Source organism: Cervus elaphus, chromosome 20 (assembly GCF_910594005.1).
Source record: "Cervus elaphus chromosome 20, mCerEla1.1, whole genome shotgun sequence".
NCBI classification, from domain to species: Eukaryota; Metazoa; Chordata; class Mammalia; order Artiodactyla; family Cervidae; genus Cervus; species Cervus elaphus.
Genome location: NC_057834.1, coordinates 118483043 through 118511021, shown reverse-complemented (window position 1 = coordinate 118511021; position 27979 = coordinate 118483043). Strand labels below are relative to the sequence as shown.

The following is a 27979-nucleotide window of genomic DNA, read 5'->3' as shown; positions in this document are numbered from 1 at the left end:
ACTCGGGCGGCAGAAGCCAGGGCAGGGCGCCCGAGGCAGCGCCCGGAGCGGAGAGGTGGAGCGGGTGGGCCGAGGTGGGTGCGGAAGGCAGGACCCCCAAACCATCGTCCCCGCGGGGCTGGAGTGGCCGGCGGCCGGGAGAGTGGCCGGGCGGGCGCTCGCTCACCGATCCGGGCGGCCGGCACTGTCCTCCGTCCGGGGGCTGCGGGCGGGCGCGGGCGGTGGCCAGGAGGGCGGCGAGCAGCGGCCCTGCCAGGGCGGCGTGCATCCTGCCGGGCCTGCGGGGCGCGGGGGACCGTCCTGGGCGGCGCCCCCTCAGCGGGGCAGGCAGCCCCCGGCTGGGCACAGAGGTTCCTCCGCAGCGCTGGGCTCCGGACGCGGGATACCGGGAGCCCTTTGGGGCGTGGCTGAATGTCCCTGCTGGACCCGGGGGTCCCTTTGGGGCGGGGCTCCGTCTGCGGTAAGAGGGGGATCCTCTGGGGCGGGGCCCCCTCACCGGGGCGCGCCGCCCGCTTGGACGAGCCCCGGGGCTGTGAGAGCGCGCCGGGGTCCCGGGACCTGCGGAGGTCCCGGAGCTGCGTCGCGGTCCAGGGGTGCGCGGTGTTCCCGGAGCAGTACCGGGACGGCGGGCGCGCGAGGACCCGGGGTTATGCTGGGGACCCGGGGCGCTCAAGGATCCCAGGGGTGCGCGGCGCTCCAGGAGGCGCGCGGCGGGACAAGTGCGGCGGCGGGCGCGGCGGGGGCGGGGGTCGGGTCTGGGGCGCCCGGTGGCCCCCGAGCGGGGCTCAGAGGGGCGGCGGGCGGCCGCGCGGCCGCTGCCCGGGCTCCGCCATGCTGCTCCGCGGCCGGGAGGGAGGGAGAGAGGAGGGCGGGAGAGCGGCGCGGAGCCGGGCCGGGCGGGGGGCTGGGGCCGCCGGGGCGGGGGGAGGGGAGGACCCGGCGCGGGGGGCGGGGGGCCGGGGCCGCGCCGGTCCGGGCCGGGCCGCAGGGAGTCCGGGCGAGCTCTGCGCCCGGGCGCGGTGAGGCGGGGTCTGATGGGCATGGCAGGCGCTCGCTCACTCTTCTCCTGTTCCCTCGCTCGCTCCCTCACACACACGCGCGGAGGGAGGCGAAGCCCGCAGCAGCCACTTTCCAACTTTCCAAACTTCCCAGCGCAACTTTTTCCTCTCCTCCCCTGCCCGCGCCTCCTCCTCGATCTCCCTCCCTCCTCCCTTCGCCAGCTCCCCTCCGGGCCGCAGCTTCCGCGCGCGGCCGCCAGAGGGCGCCTGGGCCGAAATCCGAAGGGCCAACTTCAATCCGCTCTGCTCTGGACTCCACTGGCCCGGGGAAGAGGCAAATGTGGGGAGATGGACCAGACAAGTCCTGGAGCCGTGAATAGCGAGAGAGGAGAGGAACTGGAGTGGGTCGGCGCTCCCAGACTGGCTGGAAGGCAGCACTCAAAGGAAATCTCCGGAAGCTGGTATCTACAACTTTGTATCAAACCACTGTTCCCAATGCTGGCACGTGGTTAGTAGGTGTTCTGCAGACACTAGCTGCATTAAAACAAAACAACAAAATGATCTTCCTCAAAATTTCTTCAGACGTAAAACATTTAAACAGTTTTCTCCATCTAAATCTTTGTACCACACAAGATCCTGGTGAGGGGTCCTGCAAGGGTGAGGATCAATATCCCAGTTCCTTAGACCTTAAAAGTTGAAAGAGCCCTTAAAACCAGGCTCCTTCAGTTCTGGAGAGGCAAATGAAACTTAGAGAAGGCCAAGAGGCAAGACCCAAGCCTCTGGATGGTTTCCAGGCAAGAGGGGAACTGAGTCATGGCCACCACTGCTTACTTGTGTTAAGAAGAGTTCGCTGACTCTAGCCCGAGGATAGAGACTGGAGGAAGAATGAGGTGAAGTTGTCAGAGCCGGCAGCCTATGGAGGAGGGTAGATGGGGACAAACTTGCAAACAGGTAATTCAAATATGGACGGTAAGTGCCAGGAGAGACAGAAGCACAGAGATATGGGAACAGAGAGAAAAGTTTCCTCATTCAGCCCCGGGGCTCAGGGAAGACTCCTGGGAGAGGTCTTGAAGGATAAGTCAGGGGTCGCTGAGCAACGGAGCAGGTGGGAGAGCGTGGGTACCTGCAGGGGTCTGCTAGGAGTTAGGCATGGCTGGAGCAAAAACCCAGCGGGAAGAACTTAAGTTGTGTCCTTTGGCCAGGTGTTGAACTTGTTATGTACTAGGTGATGGGGAATCATTGCAAGACTTGACGTAGAGGGTGGCTGGGGCTGATCCATGCTTTCAGGAGGCCTGGAGTGGAGGGGTCAAGCTGAAGGTAGACAGATCACTGGGTAGACGGGCAGTGAGTGGAGAAGGTCCCGGACTCCGGGCTCTCCAGTGCCTCCCACTGCTTCAGGCAGCAGTGAGAGCAGCTGAATGGCCACTCTAGAAGCTGAACAGGAAAGATCCGCTGGGCTGCAGGGGCTGAAAAGCTTCTGGAGCCCAGAACCTGGATCTTTGGTGGGGAACCGAGAAGGTAAGGAGGGGCTCCCAGAGACTTCCAGGCTGACTCACCTGAGATCATCATTTCTGAAGGTCAGAAATAATGACTGTGGGCAGCTTCATCTGGTTCCACCTGCTGGGTGTCAAAGCCCCCTCAGCTCTTTGCTATGCACACATCTGGTGACAGATGCAGATCAGGCCAAAGGGCCCGGATGGTGTGAGAGAACAGTGTGGCTCCGTGCTTCCCACACACAGAGCTCTGAGAACTGCAGCTGCGACAAAAGAGAAGTCGTTTAAAGAGCCTCCACTTCTCAAGGCTCCAAAACTCCCTGCAAAGTCAGCACTCCCCGTGGCGAGGATGAGGTGAAAAGCCTGGGGAGTGGGAGGAGGATTTAATTCCACCGAGAGTGTGTGCGATGGTCTTCACAGGGACCTAGAACACAAGGCAGATCGTAGGTAACAAAGGACCTGATGAAATTAAAAAGGAGCCCATATAGTTAAGTGACGGTGCACGTGACTATGTGTATGAGTTTTAAAATGTTCCAGGGCTTTTTTCCTAAAATTATAAATGTTTCATTGGCTAATTATCATGAGAGCCAGTTATGACTTCCTCCTCCATGGTCCTCTTCTATGACTGTGTGGCCAGGTCAAAACAATTAACCTCTCTGTGCCTCTCTTGTTTCACCCTGTTTCTTGCCCTCACTGTTTTTCTCAGTCAGTGTGTACAATAATACTTTAGGATCCTCACCGGTATGTATGGTTACTGATACTATTACTGACATGCAAGAACAAACAAGTTTTTCCACTCCTAGGTACATAGCCAAGAAAACTGAAAGCATCTCACAAAAACTTGTACACAAATGTTGATAGTAGAAAATAGCTAAAAGGGAGAACCAACCCTAATGTCCATTAACTGATGAGTGGCTGTACCAATTCTATGTAGGGTCATAGAATGGAATACTATTTGGCCATAAAAGAAGAATGAGGTGGTGATACATGCTACAGTCAGTATGGCTCAATCTTGAAAAGATTATGCTAAATAAAAGAAGCCAGTCACAAAAAGGCATATATAATATGATTCCACTTATATGAAATGTCCAGAATAGGCACATATATAGAAGCAGAGAGTCACCTGGTGGTTGCTTCGGCCAAGGAGGAATGCAGAGATAGATGGAGGTTGGTGGGGAGGAAGGACCGTGGTTAAAAGGAACTGTATTTCTTTGGAAAATAATGAAACTATTCTAAAATTGATTGTTGTGATTGTTGTGATGGTTGCACAACTCTGTGAATATACTAAAAAACCCAGTATATTGTATAGTTTAAATGGGTGAATTGTATGGTATGTGAGTTTTATTTCCATAAACTTGTTAGTCCCAAAGAAGAACAAACTAGTTTGAGGCCCCAGGAGAGGGTGGTCCCCAAGAATAGGGGTTTCTGTGTTTTCAAACAATTTTTTCTCCCACCTGGTATACGGTGAGCAGTCCTGGATGAGCTATATTAAAGTCCTAGAGATTCCACAGGCTTCTGCTAACCTCTCCCTGAGTGGCTTCAGGTGGTTGAGCTGTCTTGCCTAGACCTCAGTTACCCTGTCATCAAGATGAACAGTGCAGGGATCAGAGACCTTTAAGGGTCTTCTGTGCCCAGCACTTGAGTCCAGAGGTCCATGGCCACTGCCTGCCCAGGGACCTGTAGGCAGGATGGGAAGGGGCACGGGGCTCAGGAGGCAAGCAGTGGACTCAGATGCCTGCCTTCTCTCCCCGGTCACTTTCCTTTGATTGCATTTTAATTGAGTTGTTCAATCAGGTGGGTACTAGGAGTCTGAAGGCTATAACAGCCGAGGCAGAAACAGAAGCCTTGTAGCAGAACTAAACCAACAAAGTCTGCCTCTTGAGCAGATCCAGGAGCCCCGGTCCTGTCGAGGGGCGTCTTTCAGGCAGGGAGGTGAGGGGCTCCCCTGCTGGGCTGGACCAAAGGAGAACCTTTGCTCTGAGCCAGCGGGCTGCTTTCTTGTCCAGCCATAGCCCTGGTCGTGGGCCACATCGGTATTTTCCAGTGGACCTGAAGTGGCCTGACTCCCAGCTCCAGCTCTATCTCAGATGTACCCTACTCCTACCCACCCCCAAACTCTGTCTTCCCCAGTCTTTTAGAAAATATTTTCATTTATTGGGGTGAGCCAAGTCTTAGTTGCAGCATGTGCAGTATGTGGGATCTAGTTCCCCGACCAGGGGTAGAACCCGGGCCTCAGACACTGGGAGCACAGAGTCTTAGCCACTGGACCACCGGGAAAGTGCCCTTACCCTAGTCTTAGTGGGTTGGAAGTTAATCTTTGAAGGTTGAAGGTCATGATGTCCTTGGGAGGTGGGAAAGACGGCAAGAGGATTCTGAGACCATGTAGGGATCCGTAGTGCTTAATACACTAGAGTGGTAGAAAGAACCAGAAAAAAAGGCAGAGGCTGAGATGATTCCAAAAGGGTACTCATTCTCTCACAGGAGCAGGAAAATACTCACCACAGAAGTGCAACCGAGGAGCAAACTTACCAGATAAGATGGCGTTCATTAAAAACAGAAAGTGCTGCTAGATCTGGCCCAGTGGGGGAGCAGGACACAGAGGAATCAGCCCAGAGTTCTGTCCTCAGGGAGCTTGCCACCCAGGGAGGGAGACAGAGATACCCACAAATAGCACTTTGGGAAACAGATGGGGGCTGAGGGAGAGCAGCAACCTTAGGAGAGAAGAAAGTCAGGCTTAGGAGAGAGGAGGCCAGCAAAGGTCTTGCTGAGAAGGTGATGCTTGAGTTGATCTCTCAGGATGAGCAGTATTTGGACAGGGGATGTGAGGAATGGAAAGTCATTTCAGACAGTGGGAACAGTGAGTGCAAAGGTAGGGAGGTGTAAGCGCAGGTCTTAGTGCTGCAACATGGGCAGCAAGGATTCAAATCCCCATCTTCTTGGTCTTAACCACGGTCCTTCCTCCCCACCAACCTCCATCTCTGCAGTTCTCCTTGGCCGAAGCAACCACCAATTGACTCTCTGCCATTACTGGGAATGCCATAAGCTAGAACTTGAGAACCATTGGGGATGATCAGAAATAAGACTGCACCAGGAAGGGCCATGTATGACTTTGGAAAGCCGTTCATCTTGCCCTGTAGAGGATATAATCGTCTTGGGTTATTCTCCATAAATTGTGCTAACTGAGGGTAGTGAACATGTCAAGTTCCTGAAGAGATGCATTCACAGCCCTGTGTTTGCAGACATCAGGGATGGAAGAAAAATGGTCTGCATTGACTCTGTTAACTCACAAATAGTTATGGGTCCTCATGTCTGCAGGCATGAAGGAATACAGTCCCGACCTCTGGCTACTTGCCATTGTTGAACAACACAAAAATTATTCAGGTGACTAGTTAAAATGCATTTCAGTGCCAGGTGAATCATGTAGTAATCGTAAAAGTTCAGGAAAAGCCAGTGAGAACTGGAAGGTCAGGGGCATTAAACCAGGAGGCATGGGATTTGTATTCGGCTGTAGAGGAAAGTGGGATTTAAATAGGTGGAAAGAGCCTTGTTTGTGACCCAGTTAAGAGGAATGATGAAAGTGATGAGGCAGAGGAGGGTCAGGGTCTAGGACATTCTGGCCGAAGGAGAGGGGTGATATGGGTTGCAGTGGGGTGGGGTGATATGGACCAGGTCTCTGCAAGTGAAGGAGGAGTAAGAACTGGGGATTATCATAGACCAGTTCTATGCCAGATTCTTTATCTAAAGCAGGGGACCCCAGCCTCTGGGATCTGATGATCTGAGGTGGAGCTGATGTAATAATGATAGAAGTAAAGCACACAATAAATGTAGTGTGCTTGAATCATCTCAGAACCATCCCTCTGATCCAGGTCCCTGGAAAAATTATCTTCCATGAAACTGGTTCCTGGTGCCAAAGAAGTTGGGGACCACTGATCTAAAGGATCTCAGCAACACTGTGGGACAGGTATTTTTACCCCCATTTTAAAGACGAGGAAACTGAGTCTCAGAGGGGACATATGACATATTCAAGTAACACAGCTGATAATTTGAAGGTCTAGATGGTCTGGTTCTTTCTGCTGAACCACTCACTTCCTTTAAGACACGAGTGGGAAGGTAGTGAAAGGTGTTTGAGCCAGACTGGGTGCATCTTGTGAACACACACACACAGTCACTGGAGGACACATTCACACCACACGGGGCACATCCTGGGCTGTCTCTCCTGATCTCATTAGGACAGTGGGACATTTGTCATTTAGGAAACTTTTGCCTTTCACTTTAGCCTGAGCCATCTGAGGCTCTAGTCCTCTATTTAGGCATTAGTAGAAGTATGGAAGGGGAAAAAAGAAATGTGATGCTTGAAACAAAATACCCCATCGAGCTGACCGCTAAATAGCACTTAGACCCCAAGTATACACACAGCTGCTTTATGTAATGAAGGCTGTGGACCATGTTCCTGGATATAAAATAACAAACCACATATAACGTTTTACATAGCTGTGTAATTAGCACGGATCTGTGAGTGTGTGAGCTGACCAGGGTGAGGGAAGGGGGGCTCAAGCCTCTAGTGCAGTGAGCTGGAAGGAAGAGCATGTGCTGGTGAACCAAGAAGATGGGGATTTGAATCCTTGCTGCCCACGTTGCAGCACTAAGACCTTGGGCAATTTAGTTAAATTCTGTGAACTTCCAGTTTCATACCGGTCAATAGGTGTAAAAGTATATGCCTTATTGCAAATGGATTGACCCTTCTTGCCCCTAGAGGAACATTTGGCATGTTTTAGAAAAGGCAGAGGAACCACAGATCAAATTTCCAACATCCGCTGGATCATCAAAAAAGCAAGAGAGTTCCAGAAAAACATCTATTTCTGCTTTGTTGACTATGATGCCAAAGCCTTTGACTGTGTGGATCACAGTAAACTGAAGAAAATTCTTCAATAGATGGGTATACCAGACCACCTGACCTACCTCTTGAGAAACCTGTATGCAGGTCAGGAAGCAACAGTTAGAACTGGACATGGAACAACAGACTGGTTCCAAATAGGATAAGGAGTACATCAAGGCTGTATATTGTCACCCTGCTTATTTAACTTCTATGCAGAGTACATCATGAGAAACGCTGGACTGGAAGAAGCACAAGCTGGAATCAAGGTTGCTGGGAGAAATATCAATAACCTCAGATATGCAGATGACACCACCCTTATGGCAGAAAGTGAAGAGGAACTAAGGAGCCTCCTGATGAAAGTGAAAGAGGAGAGTGAAAAAATTGACTTAAAACTCAGCATTCAGAAAACTAAGATCATGGCTCCTGGTCCCATCACTTCATGGCAAATAGATGGGGGAACAGTGGAAACAGTGTCAGACTTTATTTTTGGGGGCTCCAAAATCACTGCAGATGGTGATTGCAGCCATGAAATTAAAAGACGCTTACTCCTTGGAAGGAAAGTTATGACCAACCTAGATAGCATATTAAAAAGCAGAGACATTACTTTGCCAACAAAGGTCCATCTAGTCAAAGCTATGGTTTTTCCAGTGGTCATGTACGGATGTGAGAGTTGGACTGTGGAGAAAGCTGAGTGCCGAAGAATTGATGCTTTTAAACTGTGGTGTTGTTGAGGACTCTTGAGAGTCCCTTGGACTGCAAGGAGATCCAACCAGTCCATCATAAAGGAGATCAGTCCTGCGTGTTCATTGGAAGGACTGATGCTGAAGCTGAAACTCTAATACTTTGGCCACTTCATGCGAAGAGTTGACTCATGGGAAAAGACCCTGATGCTGGGAGGGATTGGGGGCAGGAGGAGAAGGGGATGACAGAGGATGAGATGGTTGGATGGCATCACCGACTCGATGGGCATGAGTTTGAGTAAACTCCGGGAGTTGGTGATGGACAGGGAGGCCTGGCGTGCTGCGATTCATGGGGTCACAAAGAGTCGGACACGACTGAGCGACTGAACTGAACTGAAGATATTTTTGGTTATCATAATTGGGAAGGTGCCACTGGCATCTAGCAGGCAGAGACGGCAGTGCTGTTAAACATCCTACAATGCACAGGATGGTCTTGCCAGGTGGTTCAGTGGTTAAGAACCCACCTGTCGATCCCTGAGTTGGGAAGATCCCCTGCAGAAGGAACTGGCAACCCACTCTAATATTCTTGCCTGGGAAATCCCATGGATAGAGGAGCCTGGTGGGCTGTAGTCCATAGGGGGTTGCAAAGAGCTGGACATGACTAAGCAACTAAACAACAACAAAAAATGATATCTAAATATTTCAATTAATAATTCCTGGCAAAGGCTGAATCACAACAGTTTGAGAAATGCTGATTGTCTGAACCCTGATGAGTCAAACAGTGTAACTCAGACATTAGCTCCGAGTGTGTATTGCTGATTTGATCATGATTGCATTTTTTATTGTGCTTAAATACATATAACATAAAATTTGCCATCTTTTAGTACATGGTTCTACAGCAGTAAGTACAGATGACCCTTAAACAATGTAGAGGTTAGGGGTGCCAAACCTCTATGCAGTTGAAAATCTGAGTATAATATCAGTCCTTTATCCACGGCTCCACATTCAAGGATCCAGCCAACCGCAGATCATGTGGTATTGCAGTATTTACTATTGAAAAAGTCCTGCATATAGGTGGATCTGAGCAGTTCAAATCCTCATTGTTCAGTGGTCAACTGTATATTCATAATGTTGTGCAACCAGTTTCCAGAACTCTTTTCCTCTTGGCAAAACAGAAACTCTGTGTCCATTAAACGGCAACTCCATTCTTCCCTCCCTGCAGCCTTTGTCAGCTGTCATTCTACTTTGTCTCTCTGATTATTCTAGATACCTAGGGCTTCCCTGGTTACTCAGCTTGTAAGGAATCCGCCTACAATGCAGGAGACTCTGGTTTGATTCCTGGGTCGGGAAGACCCCCTGGAGCAGGGATAGGCTACCCACTCCAGTATTCTTGGGCTTTCCTGGTGGCTCAGACAGTAAAGAATCCACCTGCAATGGAGGAGATCTAGGTTTGATCCCTCGGTTGGGAAGATCCCCTGGAGGAGGGCATGGCAACCACTCCAATATTCTTGCCTGGAGAATCCCTCATGGACAGAGGTACCTAGCGGACTACCAAGGTGTCCATGGGGTCGCAAAGAGTCCCACACGACTGAGCGACTAAGCACAGCAATACAGATTAGGAAATTGGAGCCCCAAACTTGATCAGAATCCCCCAGCCAGTCCATGGCAGAGCCAGATTTGAACTACGGCAGGGTGACCCCAGAGGCTGACACAAGCTGAACGAAACTCAGGTACCTGCTCCAGCATCTGGAGCATGGCAAGGATGGCGACTTCTATAAAGAGGGAAAGAGGATTTTGGTCATTCGTTAATGCAACACATGTGTGTTGGCAGTCGAATCAATGCTAAAGCATTGGTGAACAAGGTAGGCAGAGATCTACCCACAATGGCCTTACTATCTAGTTCATGAAGAAAAACGATAACGAAGTAACCCAGACCAGTTGGGAGAGAGTGTGTCTGGTGGATCACATTTGAGAGATGGGAGGAGGCAGGTGAAGTAGGGGTTTGAAGGTCAAAGTAAGGAGTTGGAATTCCAGCTTTACTAAGAAACCGTGTGTGTGTGTGTGTGTGTGTTGATCAGTCGTGTCTGAGTGTGTCAGTTGCAACCCTATGGACTACAGTCCTCCAGGTTCCTCTATCCATGGGATTTTCCAGGGAAGAATACAGGAGTGGGTTGCCATTCTCTTCACTAGGGGTTCTTCCTGACCCAGGGGTTGAACCCAGGTCTCCTGCATTGCAGGCATTCCCACCACGGAAGCCCAAGAAACCAAAGGAGGGCTTTAAAGAAAGCAACACAATCTGATTTACACTTTTAACAGCTGGTTTAGACTTTGGTGTGGAGGTTGGTGAGGTGGCAAGTGAAGATTTCCAGGAGTCCAGTAAAGGCAGGAGGTAAGGTTGGTGGTGGTTCTGTTCAAGGTGCATGTAGTGAAACTGGAGGAAAGTGAGCAGGTTTGGGTTGAGGAAAGAGAGGGAAGTGAGGAGGTGGACATGGCCCATTCAGGCAGCTCTCGCTTGGACTATTGTGGGAAAGAAATAGAATGGAGAAAGAACACAGATCAGTGGAGAGACTTAAAATCACGATCCTATTGTGTTTGTATGCCAGTGTGAAGAATCCAGCAGACAGGAAAGAGTTTGTAATCCCAACGCAAGAAGTGCTCCAGGGAGGAGTCCTTGAGAAGCACTAGAGTAGGTAAGAGGCTTGAGATCCAGAGATAATGGAGGATCCCATCCTTGTTAGGATGTTTTATCTGTTATCACAGGAGTGCAGGCAGCAAGCATGTGAATGTTGTAAGTAGTTCATAAAGCTGTTCTGAAATACTTATTCCTCAGAAATATCAGTGCCTTGTCATGGGCCACTGGTCAGCCCCTAGCCCTGAGCACTGATCCAGACTGAGTTCTGGCCCCAAGACTGGATATCTAATGCTTTGTTCATGAAGGAGACCTGGGAATGACCATAGATGACTCAATGTAACCCATCTCTACAGCCAAAAAGACCACTTGAAGCAAAGTAGCTGATATTCCGCAACCAGGAAGGATCAATAGATGAAGGTTGCTTTAAGACAGTATCCAGAAGTGGCATCCCCAGGACTTGAAAGGAGAGGGATATTAAGAGTAGAACCATTTTTGAGGAGTGTCTTAATAGGAGGATAGCCAAGAGGCTGGGGCTTCGTAGGTGGTTCAGCAGTAAAGTGGTTCTGCCTGCAATGCAAGAGATGCAGGTTCGATCCCTGGGTTGGGAGGATCCCCTAGAGAAGGAAATGACAACTCACTCCAGTGTTCTTGCCTGGGAAATCCCCTGGACAGAGGAGCCACAGTCCGTGAGGTCTCAAAAGAGTTGGATACGACTTAACAACTAAGCAACAAAATCAACAAGCCAAGAGGCCTTTCAAAATGGGTCAAAGGTTGGACTTCATTAGAGTGAGAGGCCCAGACTGACATAGGATGTTACTGAGATTGTCAACAAGGACTGAAGCAGAGTGAAGAGTGGGTTAAGTGGGGTTATTGGTGGTGAAGTAAATCTAGGAACACCGAGTGACTTGCAGCTTTTCCGTTTTTTGTGGGTCCTTGCAGGACTAATGTTGCTTGTGCAATTAGGCTTATTCTTTTATATGGTAATTAAGAGTTTATAACTCTTAAATAGATGCTGTATAAGAAGAGGCTTCACAACTCCTAGCCTAATCCCTGAGACCTCAATTTCCTCATCTGTGAAGTAAGAACAATAGTAACACATAGTGCACAGGTGTGTTGTGGGGATCAAGCTGTTGGATATGAAGGTGCTTTGTGTACTGTCAAGGGCATGAATGTTACTTTTATGATGATTATTAATTATATTGATAGCAAGAGGCTTCTAAAATATCTCCTCTCCTTTGATAAATGCTTTCATGCTCTTCTAAGAAGTTATGAAAGAGCATGAGTCATCTGCGACACAGATGCCTTACGGAAGAGGTCATGAGTGTCCACAGCATAGTAGCACCCAGAGCTGATGCCCTGAGCATTTGGGCAGGTGGTGCCTTGCACAAGGGCACTCTGCTGAGGAGGTTAGTGGGCAGTGAAATCCAGGGGAAGAGGGCTGCGTCTATGTTTGATTCCACAAGGCACAAATCAGGCTGGTAGTGGCTCTGATAACACCGGCCTACACACTTCCTCAAATATTTAATGCTTGTTTGACCTTTGTTGTTGTTGTTCAGTCGCTAAGTTGTGTCCAACTCTTTGCAATCCCATGGACTTCAGCACACCAGGCTCCCCGTCCTCCATTGTCTCCCAGAGTTTGCTCAAATCAATGTCCATTGAGTTGGTTATGCTACTTAACCATTTCATCCTGTGCTGCCCCCTTGCCTTTATGCCCTTAGTCTTTCCCAGCATCAGGGTCTTTTCCAGTGAATCAGCTCTTTGCATCAGGTGGCCAAAGTGTTGGAGCTTCAGCTTCAGCATCATTCCTTCCAATGAATATTCAGGGTTGATTTCCTTTAGGATTGACTGGTTTGATCTCCTTGCAGTCCAAGGAGACTCTCACGAGTCTTCTCCAGCACCATGGTTTAACATCATCAATTCTTTGACTCTCAGCATTCTTTATGGTCCAACTCTCACATCTGTACATGACTACTGGAAAAACCATAGCTTTGACTATATGGACCTTTGTCAGCAAAGTGAGGCCCCTGTGAGAAATAGAGAATCCAGCCAAAATTCTGAATTGAGAAAAATGGAGATTTGAATTTGGATATGATGAGTTTGGGGGCTTCAGCAAATTCAGTGATGGGGACTCAGTTGACTTTCTGCCTTCAGCTATTGACACATTTTGATGACTTTCCAAGCTGTATCTTCAGACACAGATGGTTTCCCCTCTGCTTGAGTGCCCTGCTTTTCTCTCAAACTCATCATGCATGCCTGCATGCTAAGTTGCTTCAGTCATGTCTGACCCCTTGCAACCCTGTGGACCATAGCCTGCCAGGCTCCTCTGTCCATGGGATTCTCCAGTCAAGAATACTGGAGTGGGTTGCCATTCCCTTCTTCAGGGGATCTTCCCGACTCAGGGATTGAACCCGAATCTCTTATGTTGCCTGCATTGGCAGCCAGGTTCTTTACGACTGTCGCCACCTGGGAAGCCCCAAACACATCATATCCAAATTCAAGTCTCCATTTTTTTCAATTCAGAATTTGGGCTGGAATCTCTACTTCTCACATCTTATGTTTGAAAGCCCTTTTCATTAATCTTGTTTGGATGTTGCTTGTGACAAGAAGCTTACTGACTTGTGAAGTAGCCAGCTACATTTTTAAGCATCTCTTAACATTTAGAAACTTCTGTATATTGAGCCTGCATCTGCCTACCTGTGCCTTATACTCACTAGTTGCTAGTCTTTACCCTTGGGATCACACAGAGCAAGTCTTCTCCATTTTCTTCATGACAGCTATTTATAGATTAATAGGGATGAAGTTACTCTGTCTCATATGGCTCTTTTTCCCATTCCTCCTAGAAAAGGTTTTGTTTCTTTCTACTCTCCTTATCTTCATTTCTAAAATTCCTATGTCTAATGGAAGCAACCTTAATGTCCATTGACAAATGAAGAGGAAAAAAGATGTGGTGTACATACATACAGTGGAATATTACTCAGCCATAAAAAAGAATGAAATAATGCCATTTGTAGCAACATGGCTGGACCTAAGAGATTATTAAGTGAAGTAAGTCAGAAAGAGAAAAACAAATATCAAATAATGTTAGTAATATGTGGAACCTAAAAAAAAGATACAAATGAATTTATTTACCAAAAGGAAACAAACCCATGGACATAGAAAACAAACTTGGGGTTACCAAAGGGAAAAGGAGGGGGGATGGGTAAATTGGGAGTACCACATACACCCGACTATATATAAAATAGATAACCAATAAGGAGCTACTATATACCACAGGGAATTATACTGAATATTTTGTAATAACCTATAAGGTAAAAGAATCTGAAAAATTAATATATGTATAAGTGAATTATTTATATATATGATTGCTGCATATCTGAAACTAACCCAGTGTTGTAAATAAGCTATGTGCATGCTCTGTTGCTCAGTTCTGTCCGACTCTTTGCAACCCTTTGGACGGTAGCCCACCAGGCTCCTCTGTCCATGGAATTTTTCAGGCAAGAATATGGGAGTAGGTTGCCATTTCCTACTCCAAGGATCTTTCTGACCCAGGGAACAAACCCTCAACTCCTGCACTGGCAGGCAGATTCTTTACCACTGAGCCACCAGGGAAGTCCAAATATCTGTTATACTTCAATGTAAAATGTTTTCTGTGTCTAGAAATGGTACCAACATTATACAGTTATTTCATTTATTGATTTACTAACTCATTCATCTGACGTCTATGTGCCCAGTGATCAGAGGCTAAGGCAGGAGATGCCTTGTCCGGGATCTTACAGTGACTAAGCTCTTCTCCGACTCTGGATTGTATTCTTTCACCGTGACTACAAGGCAAGGAGATCAGACCAGTCATTCCTAAAGGAAACTGACCCTGAATATTCATTGGAAGAATTGATGCTGAAGCTGGAGCTCCAATACTTTGGCCATCTGAGACGAGGAACTGACACATTGGAAAAAACCTTGATGCTGGGAAAGATTAAGGGCAGGAGGAGAAGTGGTGGGGGGTGACAGAGGATGAGATGGTTGGCTGGCATCACCGATTCAATGGACATGAGTCTGTGCAAACTCTGGGAGATAGTAAAGGACAGGGAAGCCTGGGGTGTCCAGTCCATGGCATTGCAGAGAGTTGGACATGATTTAGTGACTGAACAACAACAACAGCTATGACTACAGCTGCCTCTGTATAGAATCAGTGTCCTCAGAATCTAGTTCACATCTAAAGCGGCAGAAACTCCTCTGCTTCATCAAACTTTTTGCCTTGGAGGTTTTTCTAAATTTGTCCAGAGTGTCTGGTAGTTTGAGTTTGAGTTTTGAAAACCTCACAAGATTGCTTCCCATCTCTCTCCTCCCTTCTCACATCAGCAGCTCATGTTCAGAGTGTAGCTGATTCAATGTCCACGGTTTCTCCATAGCTCTAGATCTTTTTCCCTCACTTGCTGGAGTAATCACTATTTCGAGTCGGACACAACTGAAGCGACTTAGCAGCGGTGATAACATACAGCACTAGCTCAGCCTAGGGATGAATTGGGAGAGTAGCGTTGACATATACACACTACCACGTGTGAAATAGACAGCTAGTGGGAAGCTGCTGTGAAGTGGAGGGAACTCAGCTCAGTGCTTTGTGGTGACCTAGAGGGCTGGGATGGGAGATGGGGGTGGGAGGGAAGCTTAAGAGGAAGGGGACATGTGTACACATAGAGCTGACTCACTTTGTTGTATAGCAGAAGCTAACCCAACATTGTAAAGCAATTATACCCCAATAATTAAAAACAACAACACAGGTCCTAAGAGAGTAAATTCTAAGGAATATCAGATTATCACCTATACAGGGAAAGAATATGGTTAGACAGAAGCTTCATGAGGGTGAAGACCATGACCATGTTTTTCGTTTAACGTTGTGCCTCATTCATATTCATAATAGCTGCTCCTTCTAGCTGTGACTCACTGATGGCATTGGGACACTTTCTCTAAGCCAAAAATTTAGCCACATGTACAGTTAGGTGCTAGTGTTAAAGAACCCGCCTGCCAATGTAGGTGACATGAGATATGCAGGTTCGATCGCTGGATCAGGAAGATTCCCTAGAGAAGGGCATAGCAGTTCACTCCAGTATTCTTGCTTGGAGAATCCATGGACAGAGGAGCCTGGTGGGCTACAGTCCATTGGGGTTGCAAAGAGTCTGACATGGCTGAAGCAAATTAGCATTCACACAGAGTTAGGAGAGTTCCAGTCATCCTCAGTTCAGTTGTGTCCGACTCTTTGTGACCCCATGGACTGCAGCACGCCAGGCTTCCCTGTCCATCACCAACTCCCAGAGCTTGCTCAAACTCATATCCATTGAATCGGTGATGCCATCCAACCATCTCATCCTCTGCTGTCCCCTTCTCCTCCTGCCTTCAATCTTTCCCAGCATAAGGGTCTTTTCCAATGAGTTAGTTCTTCCCGTCAGATGGCCAAAGTATTGGAGCTTCAGCAACAGTCCTTCCACTGAATATTCAGGATTGATTTCCTTTAGGATTGACTGGTTTGATCTCCTTGCAGTCCAAGGGACTCTCAAGAGTCTTCTCCAACACCACAGTTCAAAAGCATCAGTTCTTCGGCTATCAGATTTCTTTATGGTCCAACTCTCACATCCATACATCACTACTGGAAAAACCATAGCTTTGATTAGACGGACCTTTGTCAGCAAAGTAATGTCTCTGCTTTTTAATATAACGTTGGTTATAGCTTTTCTTCCAAGGAGCAAGCGTCTTTTAATTTAATGGCTGCAATCACCATCTGTAGTGATTTTGTGAAAGTGAAAGTCTCTTAGTCATGTCCAACTTTTTGCAACCCCATGGACTATACAGTTCATGGAATTTTCCAGGCCAGATTACTGGAGTGGGTAGCAGTTCCCTCCTCCAGGGGATCTTCCCAACCCAGGGGTTGAACCCAGGTGTCCCGCATTTTGGGTGGATTCTTTACCAGCTGAGCCACCAGGGAAACCCAAGAATACTGGAGTGACTAGCCTATCCCTTCTCCAGTGAATCTTCCCGACCCAGGAATTGAACCAGGGTCTCCTGCATTACAGGCCGATTCTTTACCAGCTGAGCTACTGGGGAAGCCCACAGTGATTTTGGAGCCCAGGAAAATAAAGTCTGTCACTGTTTCTATTGTTTCCTCATCTATTTGCTATGAAGTGATAGGACTGGATGCCATGATCTTAGTTTTCTGAATGTTGAGCTTTAAGCCAGCTTTTTCACTCTCCTCTCTGTTTCATCAAGAGGCCCTTTAGTTCCTCTTCACTTTCTGCCATAAGGGTGGTGTCATCTGTGTATCTGAGGTTACTGATATTTCTCCCAGCAATCTTGATTCCAGCTTGTGCTTCATTCAGCCTGGCATTTTTCATGATGTACTCTGCATATGAGTTAAATAAGTAGGGTGACAATATACAGCCTTGACGTACTCCTTTCCCAATTAGGAACTGGTCTGTTTTTCCATGTCGGGTTCTAATTGGTGTTTCTTCACCTATATACAAGTTTTGCAGGAGGCAGGTAAGGTGGCCTGTATTCCAATGTCTTTAAGAATTTTCCGTAGCTTGTTGTGATCCACACACTCAAAGGCTTTAGTGTAGTCAATGAAGCAGAAGTAGATATTTTTCTGGAATTCTCTTGCTTTTTCTTTGATCCACTGGATGTTGGCAATTTGATCTCTGGTTCCTCTGCCTTTTCAAAATCCAACTTGAACATGAAGTCCTCGGTTCACGTACTGTTGAAGCTTAGCTTGGAGAATTCTGAGCATTACTTCACTAGTGTGTGAGATGAGTGCAATTGTGTGGTAGTATGAACATTTTTTGGCATTGTCTTTCTTTGGGTTGGAATGAAAACTGACCGTTTCCAGTCCTGTGGCCACTGCTGAGTTTTCCAAATTTGTTGGCATATTGACTGCAGCACTTTCACAGCATCATCTTTTAGGATTTGAAATAACTCAGCTGGAATTCCATCACTTCCACTAGCTTTGTTCATAGTGATGATTCCTAAGGCCCACTTGACTTCACACTCCAGGATGTCTGACTCTAAGTGAGTGATCACACCATCATGGGTCATGAAGATCTTTTTTTTATAATTCTTCTGTGTATTCTTGCCACCTCTTCTTAATATCTTCTGCTTCTGTTAGGTTCATACCATTTCTGTCCTTTATTGTGCCCCTCTTTGCATGAAATGTTCCCTTGGTATTTCTAATTTTCTTGAAGTGATCTCTAGTCTTTCCCATTCTATTATTTCCTCTATTTCTTTGCATTGACCACTTAGAAAGGTTTTCTTATCTCTCCTTGGTATTTTTTGGATCTCTGCATTCAGATGGATATATCTTTCCTTTTCTTCTTTGCCTTTAGCTTCTCTTCTTTTCTCAGCTATTTGTAAGGCTTCCTTAGACAACCACTTTGCCTTTTTGCATTTCTTTTTCTTGGGGATGGTTTTGACCACTGCCTCCTGTACAGTGTCACAAACCTCCGTCCATAGTTCTTCAGGCACTCTGTCTATCAAATCTAATCCCTTGAATCTATTTGTCACTTCTACTGTATAATAATAAGGGATTTGATTTAGGTCAAACCTGAATGTTCTAGTGGTTTTCCCTACTTTCTTCAATAAAAGTCTGAATTTTGTGATAAGGGGTTCATGACCTGAGCTGCAGTCAGATCCCGGTCTTGTTTTTTCCTGTCATTCTACCTCCTCACCAATTCTTGGTCTTGTCCATTTTTGTAGTTATAGTCATGCTAGTGGGTGTGAAGTGGTATCCCATTGAGGTTTCAGTCTGCATCTCTCTAATGACTAATGATGTTAAGCATCTTTTCCTGTGTTTATTTGACATTCTTATACCTTCTTTAGTGAGTCATTTGTTGAAATGTTTTGCTCATTTATATCAGGCTGTTTGTTTGGCTTTTTAATGAGATGTGTTAGTTCTTTAGGTATTCTGTTTGCAAGTCTTTTGTTAAACATAGTTTTGCAAATATATTCTCCCAGTACATGGCTTGTATTTTCATTTTCTTAATGGTGACTTATGACGAGCAAATTTTGCAGAAATCCAAGTTATCAATTTTTTCACTTTATAATGTGTTTTTGATATCTTATTTAAGAAATCTTGGCCTAACCCATGCTCATGAAGATTTTCTCTCCTTTGTTTTCTTCCAGAAGCTTTATAGTTTTAGGTTTTAGACTTAGGTCAGTGATCCATTTTTAGTTGAATTTGTATGAAGTGTGAAGTGAGGATCAAAGTCTTCTTTTTCTTCTTTTTTCCTTCTTTTTGGAAATGGATATCCATTGTTCTAGCATCACTTGTTGAAAAGATCATCCTTTCTATATTGAATCATTTTGGCACCCTTATCAAAAATCATTGGTTATTTATGCATGGTGTATGTTTGGACTCTTCTTTTGATTTAGATATCTGTATTTATAGGAACTCCACACTTTTTAAAAATTGCTATAGCCTTATACTTAGTCATGAAACTGGGCAGTATAAATTTTCCAACCTTGTTCTTCATTTATGTATGTGTATGGCTACCTTGAATCATTTGAATTTTCATACAGATTTTAGAATCAGTTTGTCTATTTTTGGACAGAAGCTTGCTGAGACTTTGATTTAGATTGCAATGATGATTGCAATGATTCTCCAGATTTACACCTTAAAAACACTGTCTTCTGATCCATAAGCATGGCAAATCTCTCTCTCTTTTTTTTTTACTTCCCCTCAGTGATCTTTTGAGGTTTTCAGTGTATACAACCTGCCATCCTTTGTAAAACCATTCCCTAAGTATTTCATCGTTTCTGATGCTCTTAAAAACAGCCTTTACAAATCTTCAGTTTATGATTGTACTTTCCAAGTATATAAAATACAACTCCTCTGGGAATTACAGGGCAAAGGGGTATGGTTACTGCAATGCAGAAAGGCCAGCCTCTCAGAGCAAGAGTAGAGAATAGTGGAGAAGGGACTGGCAGGGAAAGTAGAGTATCTAGCACAACACTTGTGTATGAGAATGGCTGTGTCTCTGAGCAATCTGTTCTGCACCAATGGCGTATTTGCCCATGTGTTCTTGTATCAGTACAGTATAAACAATGTGTTTATACTGTGGTTTTGTATCACGTCCGTATCTGGAAAGGTGAGTTTTCCTCCCTTCATTTTTCTTTTTTCAATGTTTAAAACTTTTAGGTTAAATCTATTTGTATTCCTCCCTGTATATTTTCAAATAAGTAGATTGAGTTCTCAAAAAAATCAATTGGAATTTAGACTGACCTTGTGTTAAATGTTTATACTGATTTCAGAGAAGAGATATGCTTTTTTTTAATGCTAAGTCCGCCCTTCCAAGAACAGGAATGTGTTTGCTTATTCAGATAGTCTGTATCCTGTACCAGTGTTACACTCTTTTTAACAGTGGTATGCTGTATTCGGTGTTGAATGAATTTCTGGATACTTTCTATGTTGTTGCAACAACAAATGGTGCAAATATTTAGTAAGCACAGGTCCTGTGTTGGATGCTAGGAATATAGTAGTGAACATGACCTTGTCCCTGGTCTCATGGAGCTGACTCTGCAGAGACAGACGTTGCACATGTAAACAGACAAATGGATGGCCACAGATTGTGAAGAGTGTGCTGAAGCAGAGGCCCAGCTTTCCAACCTGGCCCTCTGCCTTCCCAGTGTCATTTCTCAGGACTCCGTGTCACTGCTCTTACAAAGATCCCAGCCAGATGTCAGGGAAGCAGGGTTTCCAGTTCCAGATCTGATTCTATCTAGCCAGCTTTTTCATCTTCAGAATGATGAGTTGGACTACACAACCTTTGCAGACTCTTCCAGCTCCATCCACCATCTTTTGTTTCTTCCTTCTCTCCCTCTGTTTTTCTTCTTTCTTTTTTGTCCCCCTCTCCTTCCTTTCTTCCCCTACTTTCTTTCTTTCTTCCATGATTGAGTATGAAAGAAAGACTAGTATTACCTTGGGGACGGAAAGTGCTTAGTTTTCTTGAAACTGTCTAGTTTTAAGTGCTGTTGAATTGCTCAGACCAAATGCCTACAGTAAAACGTGCAGGTGTGACTCAGGGGTAGAATTCATGCTGGAGATGGACAGATGAGAAGATACACTGAAATTCATTATGTAAGTAAGACCACTTAGAAAGAGTGTATAAAATAAGAAAAGAGAGAGAAGGATTAAGACTAGAAACCAAAGACTGAGCCATTTAAAGTAAAATTAGAGAGAGGAAAGGTCTTTCAGAGGAAAATTGCCATAGGTTTGTTTTTATAAGGCCAAGTGATAAAGAATCCTCCTGCCAATGCTGGAGATGTGAGTTCGATCCCTGGGTCAGGAAGATCCCCTGGCGAAGGAAATGGCAAACCACTCCAGTATTCTTGCCTGGAGAATCTCATGGACAGAGGAGCCTGGCAGGCTACAGTCCATGGGGCTGTAGCTACAGTTCGACTCACAAAAGAGTCAAACAAGTCTTAGCAACTAAAGAACAACAACAAAGACACTTTGGAAGGAAGTTTTATGATTCATAATCTTTTAGAATTATTTTTTACATCATCCTCACTCTGGAAGGAAACTGGTCAAATTGATGACCTTCTATGATTCAAAAATATAGCACTGATTTTTAGTCCTTTTGTTAACAAGATGCTGGAGAAAGCCATCTCAGTCCTCACTGACTCCATTTCCTAATCTGAAAAGTGGGCATGATAAAGCTTATTTGACGAGGCTGTGATAAATGTGAATTTTGAGTCTAAGAAAGTAAGAAATTCCTATGGAATGAGGAAATATTAGTGTAATCATTTTGTATAATAACACCAAGAGTTAAATTTGTTTTCTGTCTTTGACCTTTTTTTCCCACATCCAGTGACTAACATTTTCGTAAACTATTGTGTGTTCCATTCTCACATATCTTTTCCTTCTGTCTCAGCTCCTCTGGGCTACCCACACCCAGCAGTTGGGAGATCAGAAAGATACCATCTGCTGGTTAGTAAACAGACATGTATTCGTTTATAAGCTGATTGGATCAGGGTGTCTTGATGTCCGTGATCTGAATGTTCTTACATTCCACCACTTATCTGAGGTCACACCCAGAGGCTGTGTGGCTGGAATGAATCACAGCTGAGCTGACCATCCTTCCTGGAATCCACGGACTGCAATGGACATGAGTTTAGCCAAAGTGGGCACCTGCCACCTACTCAAATCAGAACTAACTCCTGGTGATCACATCTTTACAGACTCCACTTGGGGCCCCAATCAGCATGGGTTGAGGATCATGGATAGAGCTTCTATTGAGTGCCTTCTGCATGCTCAGCACTGGGGTGGAGGCTGTGGATGGGGTGGAATTAGAATAGATCAAGAGACCTGGAGGTCCTCAGAAGGAAAGAGGATAGGGGGATGGTGACAGGTTTGGGACAGAAACTTAAGGCATTTCAACGGGCATCTTGTAATTTATCTAGACCAGGTTGGGATCTAATAATACATAACTTCCCCCAAATTAATGAACACTCTGCCTAAAGATTCAAAAACCTCTCTAGTCCCTGTGAGCTTATTGACGTCTGTTGGCTCCCCTCTTGCCCTGAAGTGTGTTTACTTCTCTGGGAGTTGCAGGCTCTCGTGTTCACAGGGCTTGGCGAGGGCCTTGGTCTGTCCTCCTCCAAGTGGAGACGAAGAGCTGCAAGATTTATCCAGACTTCACAGCCATCTTCCTTGCATTCTTTATCCCCCAGCTGGATATCCCAGAGACATTAACCGATGAAGTAGGGGTTGTTTGCTTTTATTTAAGGAAGAGATATTGGAGAAACAGAATGAAGCACAAAGCAGAGAGGAGTCAGTCATTTTACCACCCGAGAGTTTATAAGACCAAAAAGATCCTATTGTGAGAAAGGCATTCACAGTCATCAGTTTGCCTGGTACTGCCATTTTTCAGAAAGGTGCTCAGGCCCCCAAATATCTGGTATTTTTTGGTTAGTAGAAGTTAATTTTTTAAACTGGAGAATAATTGCTTTACAATGGGGCATTAGTTTCTGTGGTAGAGCAACGTGAATCAGATATACCTACACATGTATCCCCTCCCTCTTGAGCCTCCCTCCCAACACCCCATCCCACCCCCCTAGGTCATCACAGGGCACCGGGCTGAGCTCCCTGTGTTGTAAGCAACTTCCCACTAGCTGTCTATTTCACACGTAATAGTGTGTATATGTCAATGCTCCTCTCCTACTTCATCCCACCCTCCCCTTCTCTGCTGTGAGTCTCCCAAACTTAAAAGTGCTTACCCAAAGTCTTATAAAAGTCAGTGGCAGAATTGAGATTAAAATCCAGATGTCTCTTCCCCAGTCTGAGCTTCTACTGTGTACTGCAGGGAGGACCTAGGACAGTTGAAGAAGAAGGCTGTAACAAGAGTGGCCTAGGCCAGGCGTCCTTGTGGGCGATGCAGGCCATGGTCATGGTGTCAGGGCTGGTATGTCACTCACGGAGTGGTCAGGCCTGTCTCGCTTTCTGGTTTAGTCTTTTTTCCTGGAAGGTTGGGCTTTTTAGAAGTGCTACCCTCAATAACAGGGCTAATCTGATAGGTAGGCGGCACCCAGGGCTGTGTCTGTTGGGACTTTAGGCCTCTTCATGCCAGCTCTGAGCTGCACTCCCACAACCAAAAGTCAATCCGAAAGCCAGTGGTTGGGGTGTGAGTGGATATTGGCACTAGAGATGAAACGCAGACTCACAGATTGAAATACAGAACCCAGATCTACCAGTTCTCAGCTGTACCAACTTACAGAAGCTGTCGATACTTTCTGGGCCTCGGTGTCTGAATTTGATTTTCATGCCAACCCATTTAAAGGAGGCCTGTTAGAAAACTAAACATCAGAGAGGTGGAACAGCGGCCCAGATGGTAATAGTAGTCCTACAAGGGGTTAAGTCCTGGCCAAGTTAGCCTTCATCCATGTCAAGCACTACGTATCAATCCTCACTCCAGCTCTGGGAGGGAGTTACCACACTTCTCCCATTTTATGGATGAGGAAACTGAGGCTTAAAGACAGTGGGTGCTTTTTGGGCATCTGCTGTGTTCCTCATGTGTTTCCTGAGGCAGACATGGGAGGCTTTCCCACTTTACAGAGGAGGAGCTGAGGCACAGTGTACCTGGATCACCCAGGAAGGAGCTGGGGGGGGACCTTCCTCTGAGTCCAGGTCTCCTAGTTCCCAACTCAGGGCTCTCCCATCACCCACCCTGACTGGGCCCCACCAAGCCCCAGGAAGGGCATCCCGCCCAGGTGCGTGCTCTCCCCGGCCAGCCTTGCCCCTCTTGCCTGGGAAGCATGGCCCTCATCCCCTGCCAGACAGCCTGGTTGCCCAACTCGTGGGCAGGAGCCAAGCCTGGCAGCCTTTGGTGGGCGTCCAAGTCGAGCTGCTCTTTCCTGCGCCGAGTTTAGCACGCAGCATGGCTTCATCATCCAAGTATGTCCTGCCAGACAGGCCTCAGCTGCTGGCCGGCGGGGCACTTGGCGGCCCGAGAGAGCTTGGCGCTAATTGGGCCCAGCCGACATAAATCAGGGCTCTCGTTAAGAGGAAGTCCAGCCATTCTCTGGCAGGCGAGGGGCGAGAGATGGGAAGGATGCAGGGTGAGAACGCCCCACAGAAAGGGGTTGAGTCCCACCAAGTCCCAGTGACCTTAGCCAGTGTCCCGAACCATTTGGGGTCTTCGTCCATCTGAAGAGTTACGAGGCCGTACGCAGTGATCTCTGATAGTTCACGCCAAACTGTGGAGCTGTCTTGTTGCTTCAGAGCGTGTGATGTCTTTCCTTTCTGTTTGGAGCACCATCGGGGATAAATCTCGTTATATCCCATGGTGCAGAGGGCTGAGTGCCTGTCATCCGACTTGGGGGAGCTAAGAGGAAGTCCTTCCCATGAACGCAAGATCTCCTGAGTGCTGTTTTTGTGTCTAGAACCTTTGTGGCAGAAGGCTTGGATTCCCCCTGGAAACAGAGCCAGGCACTCTAAGAAGGCAGGGGCGGGGGAAGGGGGTGCTTTCACCGACAGGTGGGTATGAGATTGATATCAGGGTCTGTCCTAAGAGCCGGCTTGAACTGGAAGTAGTCCGTGGTCAGCTGTGCTGAGATGAAGCTGGAAAACGATGGGACTGTTTGAAGACAAATTGAACCCACTCTATGACCTTTGCCAAGCATGCAAGTGCTTAAGCAGCTGTCCAGGCCCTAGGGCATCTACTCCCACGCTCGGTGTTTAGGAAGCACCCACTGTGTGCCAGGTACTCTGCTGGATACTGGAAATGTCAACAGATGAGATTCCATTGTGGCCTTCTTCAAAGTCATGGTCAACAGGGAAAGACGCACGTTGGAAAAATTGACAAGATGGTGTGATGAGTCCTTTACCAAAGATGCGTGCATGCTCCTCTGAGTGCAGAGGTGGGCGTTAGGGACACTTGACAGGGGTGGGGTTGGTGGAGGGGGTAACAGATTGCCCAAGAGCAGGTGGTATCAGCAGCTACTTAGAGAATGAGTTCAAAGCACTGGAGAGGAAAGTTAGAGGAAGGGAGAGAGCATGAGAAAAGCTGAACAGAAATACCAAAGGGCTGCTGTGATCAGAGACCAGTGGTGCTCCGTGTATCTGTGAGGGGGCATGGATGCCAGGTGGAGGGTAGGGGTGGAATGAAAACCAGAGTTGAGGCTGAGTCTTGGTCAACTCAAGCCATGTCCCAGCTGGGGACGGGGGATTTTAGTTTGTTCCAGTGTTCTGTGTTTTTGTTTTTACAGCTGTTCCCAACCCTGCTTGTGCATCCGAAATACCTAGAGAAGAGATTTTGTACAATACAAATGGTCCCCACCCTTGAGCTCCAGACTTAGCTGGCCTGAGAGTTTTGAGGTAGTCAGCTGAGCAGCCCAGCATTTCTTATAAATGTAAGTCACTGATAAACACGATGGAGAAAAAGAAAGTAGATGAGAGAGTCCGAGAATGCAGACGGCAGCACAACTTTTAATTGTGTTTTTAAAAGACCTGAAGGAGGAAGCCATGGGGAAATCTGGAGAAACACCCCTCAGGTGGAGTCGCAAGTGCCAAGTCCCTGAAGCAGGGCTGACTGTGGTCTTGAAGGGAGAACTAGGAGGTCAGTGTTGCTGGAATGTAGGAGATACAGTCAGAGAGGCAATGGGGTCAGGTGGGTTGTATAAGGCGTATATCCTGGCCTTTTTGAACCATTGATTTAGTCCAGCTCATCCAGCAATTAGTGAGGAAACTGGCCTGGGGAAGGGATACTTGACTAGATACATCTGTTCCTCCCTCTTGTGCACAAGACTCTGAACTAGGCTGTGTGGTTGGGTGGTATAGGGGAACATATTGCTGATAGAATACAGGCTGTTTCCCCAAAGATCTCAGTTTGGGAGGAGAGGCCCAGGCTCACACAACTCTTTCCAGAAGAAGGCAGGTTTCAACCCACGCTGCTATCCCAATTCTGACTATAGCAGAAATGACTTCACAGTTCCAGTGGTCATGGAGAGACAGGGCACCTGACCGAGCCACTGTGACTGGGCGAGCAGCACCTTGAAGAGGGGTAGGACTTCAGGAGGCACAGCAGGAAGCACTTGCCCAATGAAACAGGACAAGTGAGTGGCCGAGATGGGGCCAGAAGGCTCTGGGGGAGGCGGCAGTAGAGTGTGGGGGTATTAAGTCCTGGGTTTCTAGTCTGCCTCAGCCTTGAAATTTGGGACCAGCTGATTGTGCATGGTTTTACATCTTTGTGTCTCCCTGGTCTCAATTTCCCCATCTTTTCCATGGAGTTAATCCCATCTCTGAAGAGTGGTGGTGAAAATTAGTGAAGTAATGTGTGCGCGTGTGTCTACCAGTCCAGGGCTTGGAGAGGAATGAGTCTTGGGAAGTGGGCCTTGCATGGTCCCTGTTGATAGTGAGCACCCACTCTCTTTGCTGCACCAGGCTGCTCCCATCAATTGCAGGAGGAGGAAGAGAGCCAGGTGGGGAGGGCAAGAAAGCATGGTTTGGTCTGATTTCCTCTCCACAGTCAGCATCTCTTTCTGATTTTATGGAAGCCATTATGAGCAATGCGCCACCTAACAGTACCCATAGCCATTCCCACCGGCTGTCCCAGTGGTCATTGTGCTCCATAACCCAACCACGCCCTGGAGCTGGCATCCTTATTGTTGCCCTGTTTTGTGGGGTGGGGGAGGGCATGAGGAGGGGGCGGCAACATCAGGGAAGGAGTCAGGGCTTCTCTGGGTGTTTTTCCCTCTCCGCCATGCTAACCTCCATAGCTGGGCCAAGGACCTACAGGCCTCTGAGGAACTCAGCATGCCAAGGCAGCAGGGGGAGCTGGGGACACTCCCCCTAAGCCATGTCTGTGGAGGGGTCCCGAGTGACCGTGCTCATGTGGTCCTGTCCCGCCCCCTCCGCCCTGCCAGGGCTCTCAGCTTGGCCCTGCCCCAGCTCTACCCTCTGACCTAGGCCTCCTTCTAATTTGATGAGGTTTCTGGTAGGGCAGGGGTTGCTGAGCTGGGGAGAAGTAGGCGCATGCAAACAGGTTAACCCTCTCTCTGCCAAGAGAGGAATGTTTCTGAGGCGCTTTGTTTAGATGCAGGGTCTTTGTTCTCTTGATCATTCGTTTAAAAAAAATTTTATTTAATTGTTGGCTGCTCCGGGTCTTAGTTGCAGCATGTGGGATCTAGTTCCCTGACAAGGTATCGAACCAGGACTCCTGCACAAAGATGGGTTCCTGGGGAATCTCACTGATCACCTGCTGGGCATCCGGTTTTAGTTCTTATTTAAACTACCTGGGTCTTATTTGAATGGAAATATCAACTTGAGGTTGGTTTTTTGTACTCATATTTATGTGATAATAGTTTCACTAAAGGCTATATCTGCTTACAGACTTTCTATGATTTGATTGCTTTCATCAAACTTTTCAGAGAAATAAAATCAATCAGATAAGACTAGGCCATTCTCAGTATCACCTGTCTCGATTCTTGGTTCAGAAATATTGGCTCTGTGCTTATACCCACCAGCTGGGGTCTAGTCTGACTTCCTAACCCAAACACAAGGTGTTCTCAGGAAAAGCTCTGTCCTCAGTCAGCTCCCCTGAAGTGAAGGGGCTGGTGGGGAGAAGGAGATGAAAGGATGAGGGGTCCCAGTTATCCTCACCAGGTGGAAGGTGGGGTAGCACCATTAGCATTCCCAGCTTGAAATGACTCCGAGCCCCAAGAAAGAAAGCTCAAGGGTAGAAAAGTTTTGGTTATCTTACCGGTTAAGAACAAGGGATTTTGAATCAGTCTTCAGGCAAGTCACTTACCTAATGTACCTGTGC

General features: G+C 47.0%; 2 protein-coding genes across 4 annotated transcripts in view; one reads left to right on the top strand and one right to left on the bottom strand.

Annotated features, from left to right (window-relative positions):
- Positions 1-1200, bottom strand: part of TRABD2B (TraB domain containing 2B) — a 219183-nt gene extending 217983 nt beyond the window's left edge. For all 3 annotated transcript variants that reach the window (XM_043876128.1, XM_043876130.1, XM_043876131.1), the window contains exon 1: positions 167-1200. In XM_043876128.1, coding sequence (XP_043732063.1) covers positions 167-1042 — 876 coding nt within the window. In that variant the 5' untranslated portion in view covers positions 1043-1200. The remainder of the gene's footprint in view (positions 1-166) is intronic.
- Positions 1-27979, top strand: part of LOC122676649 (putative selection and upkeep of intraepithelial T-cells protein 1 homolog) — a 165489-nt gene that overhangs the window by 338 nt on the left and 137172 nt on the right. The window lies entirely within an intron of this gene.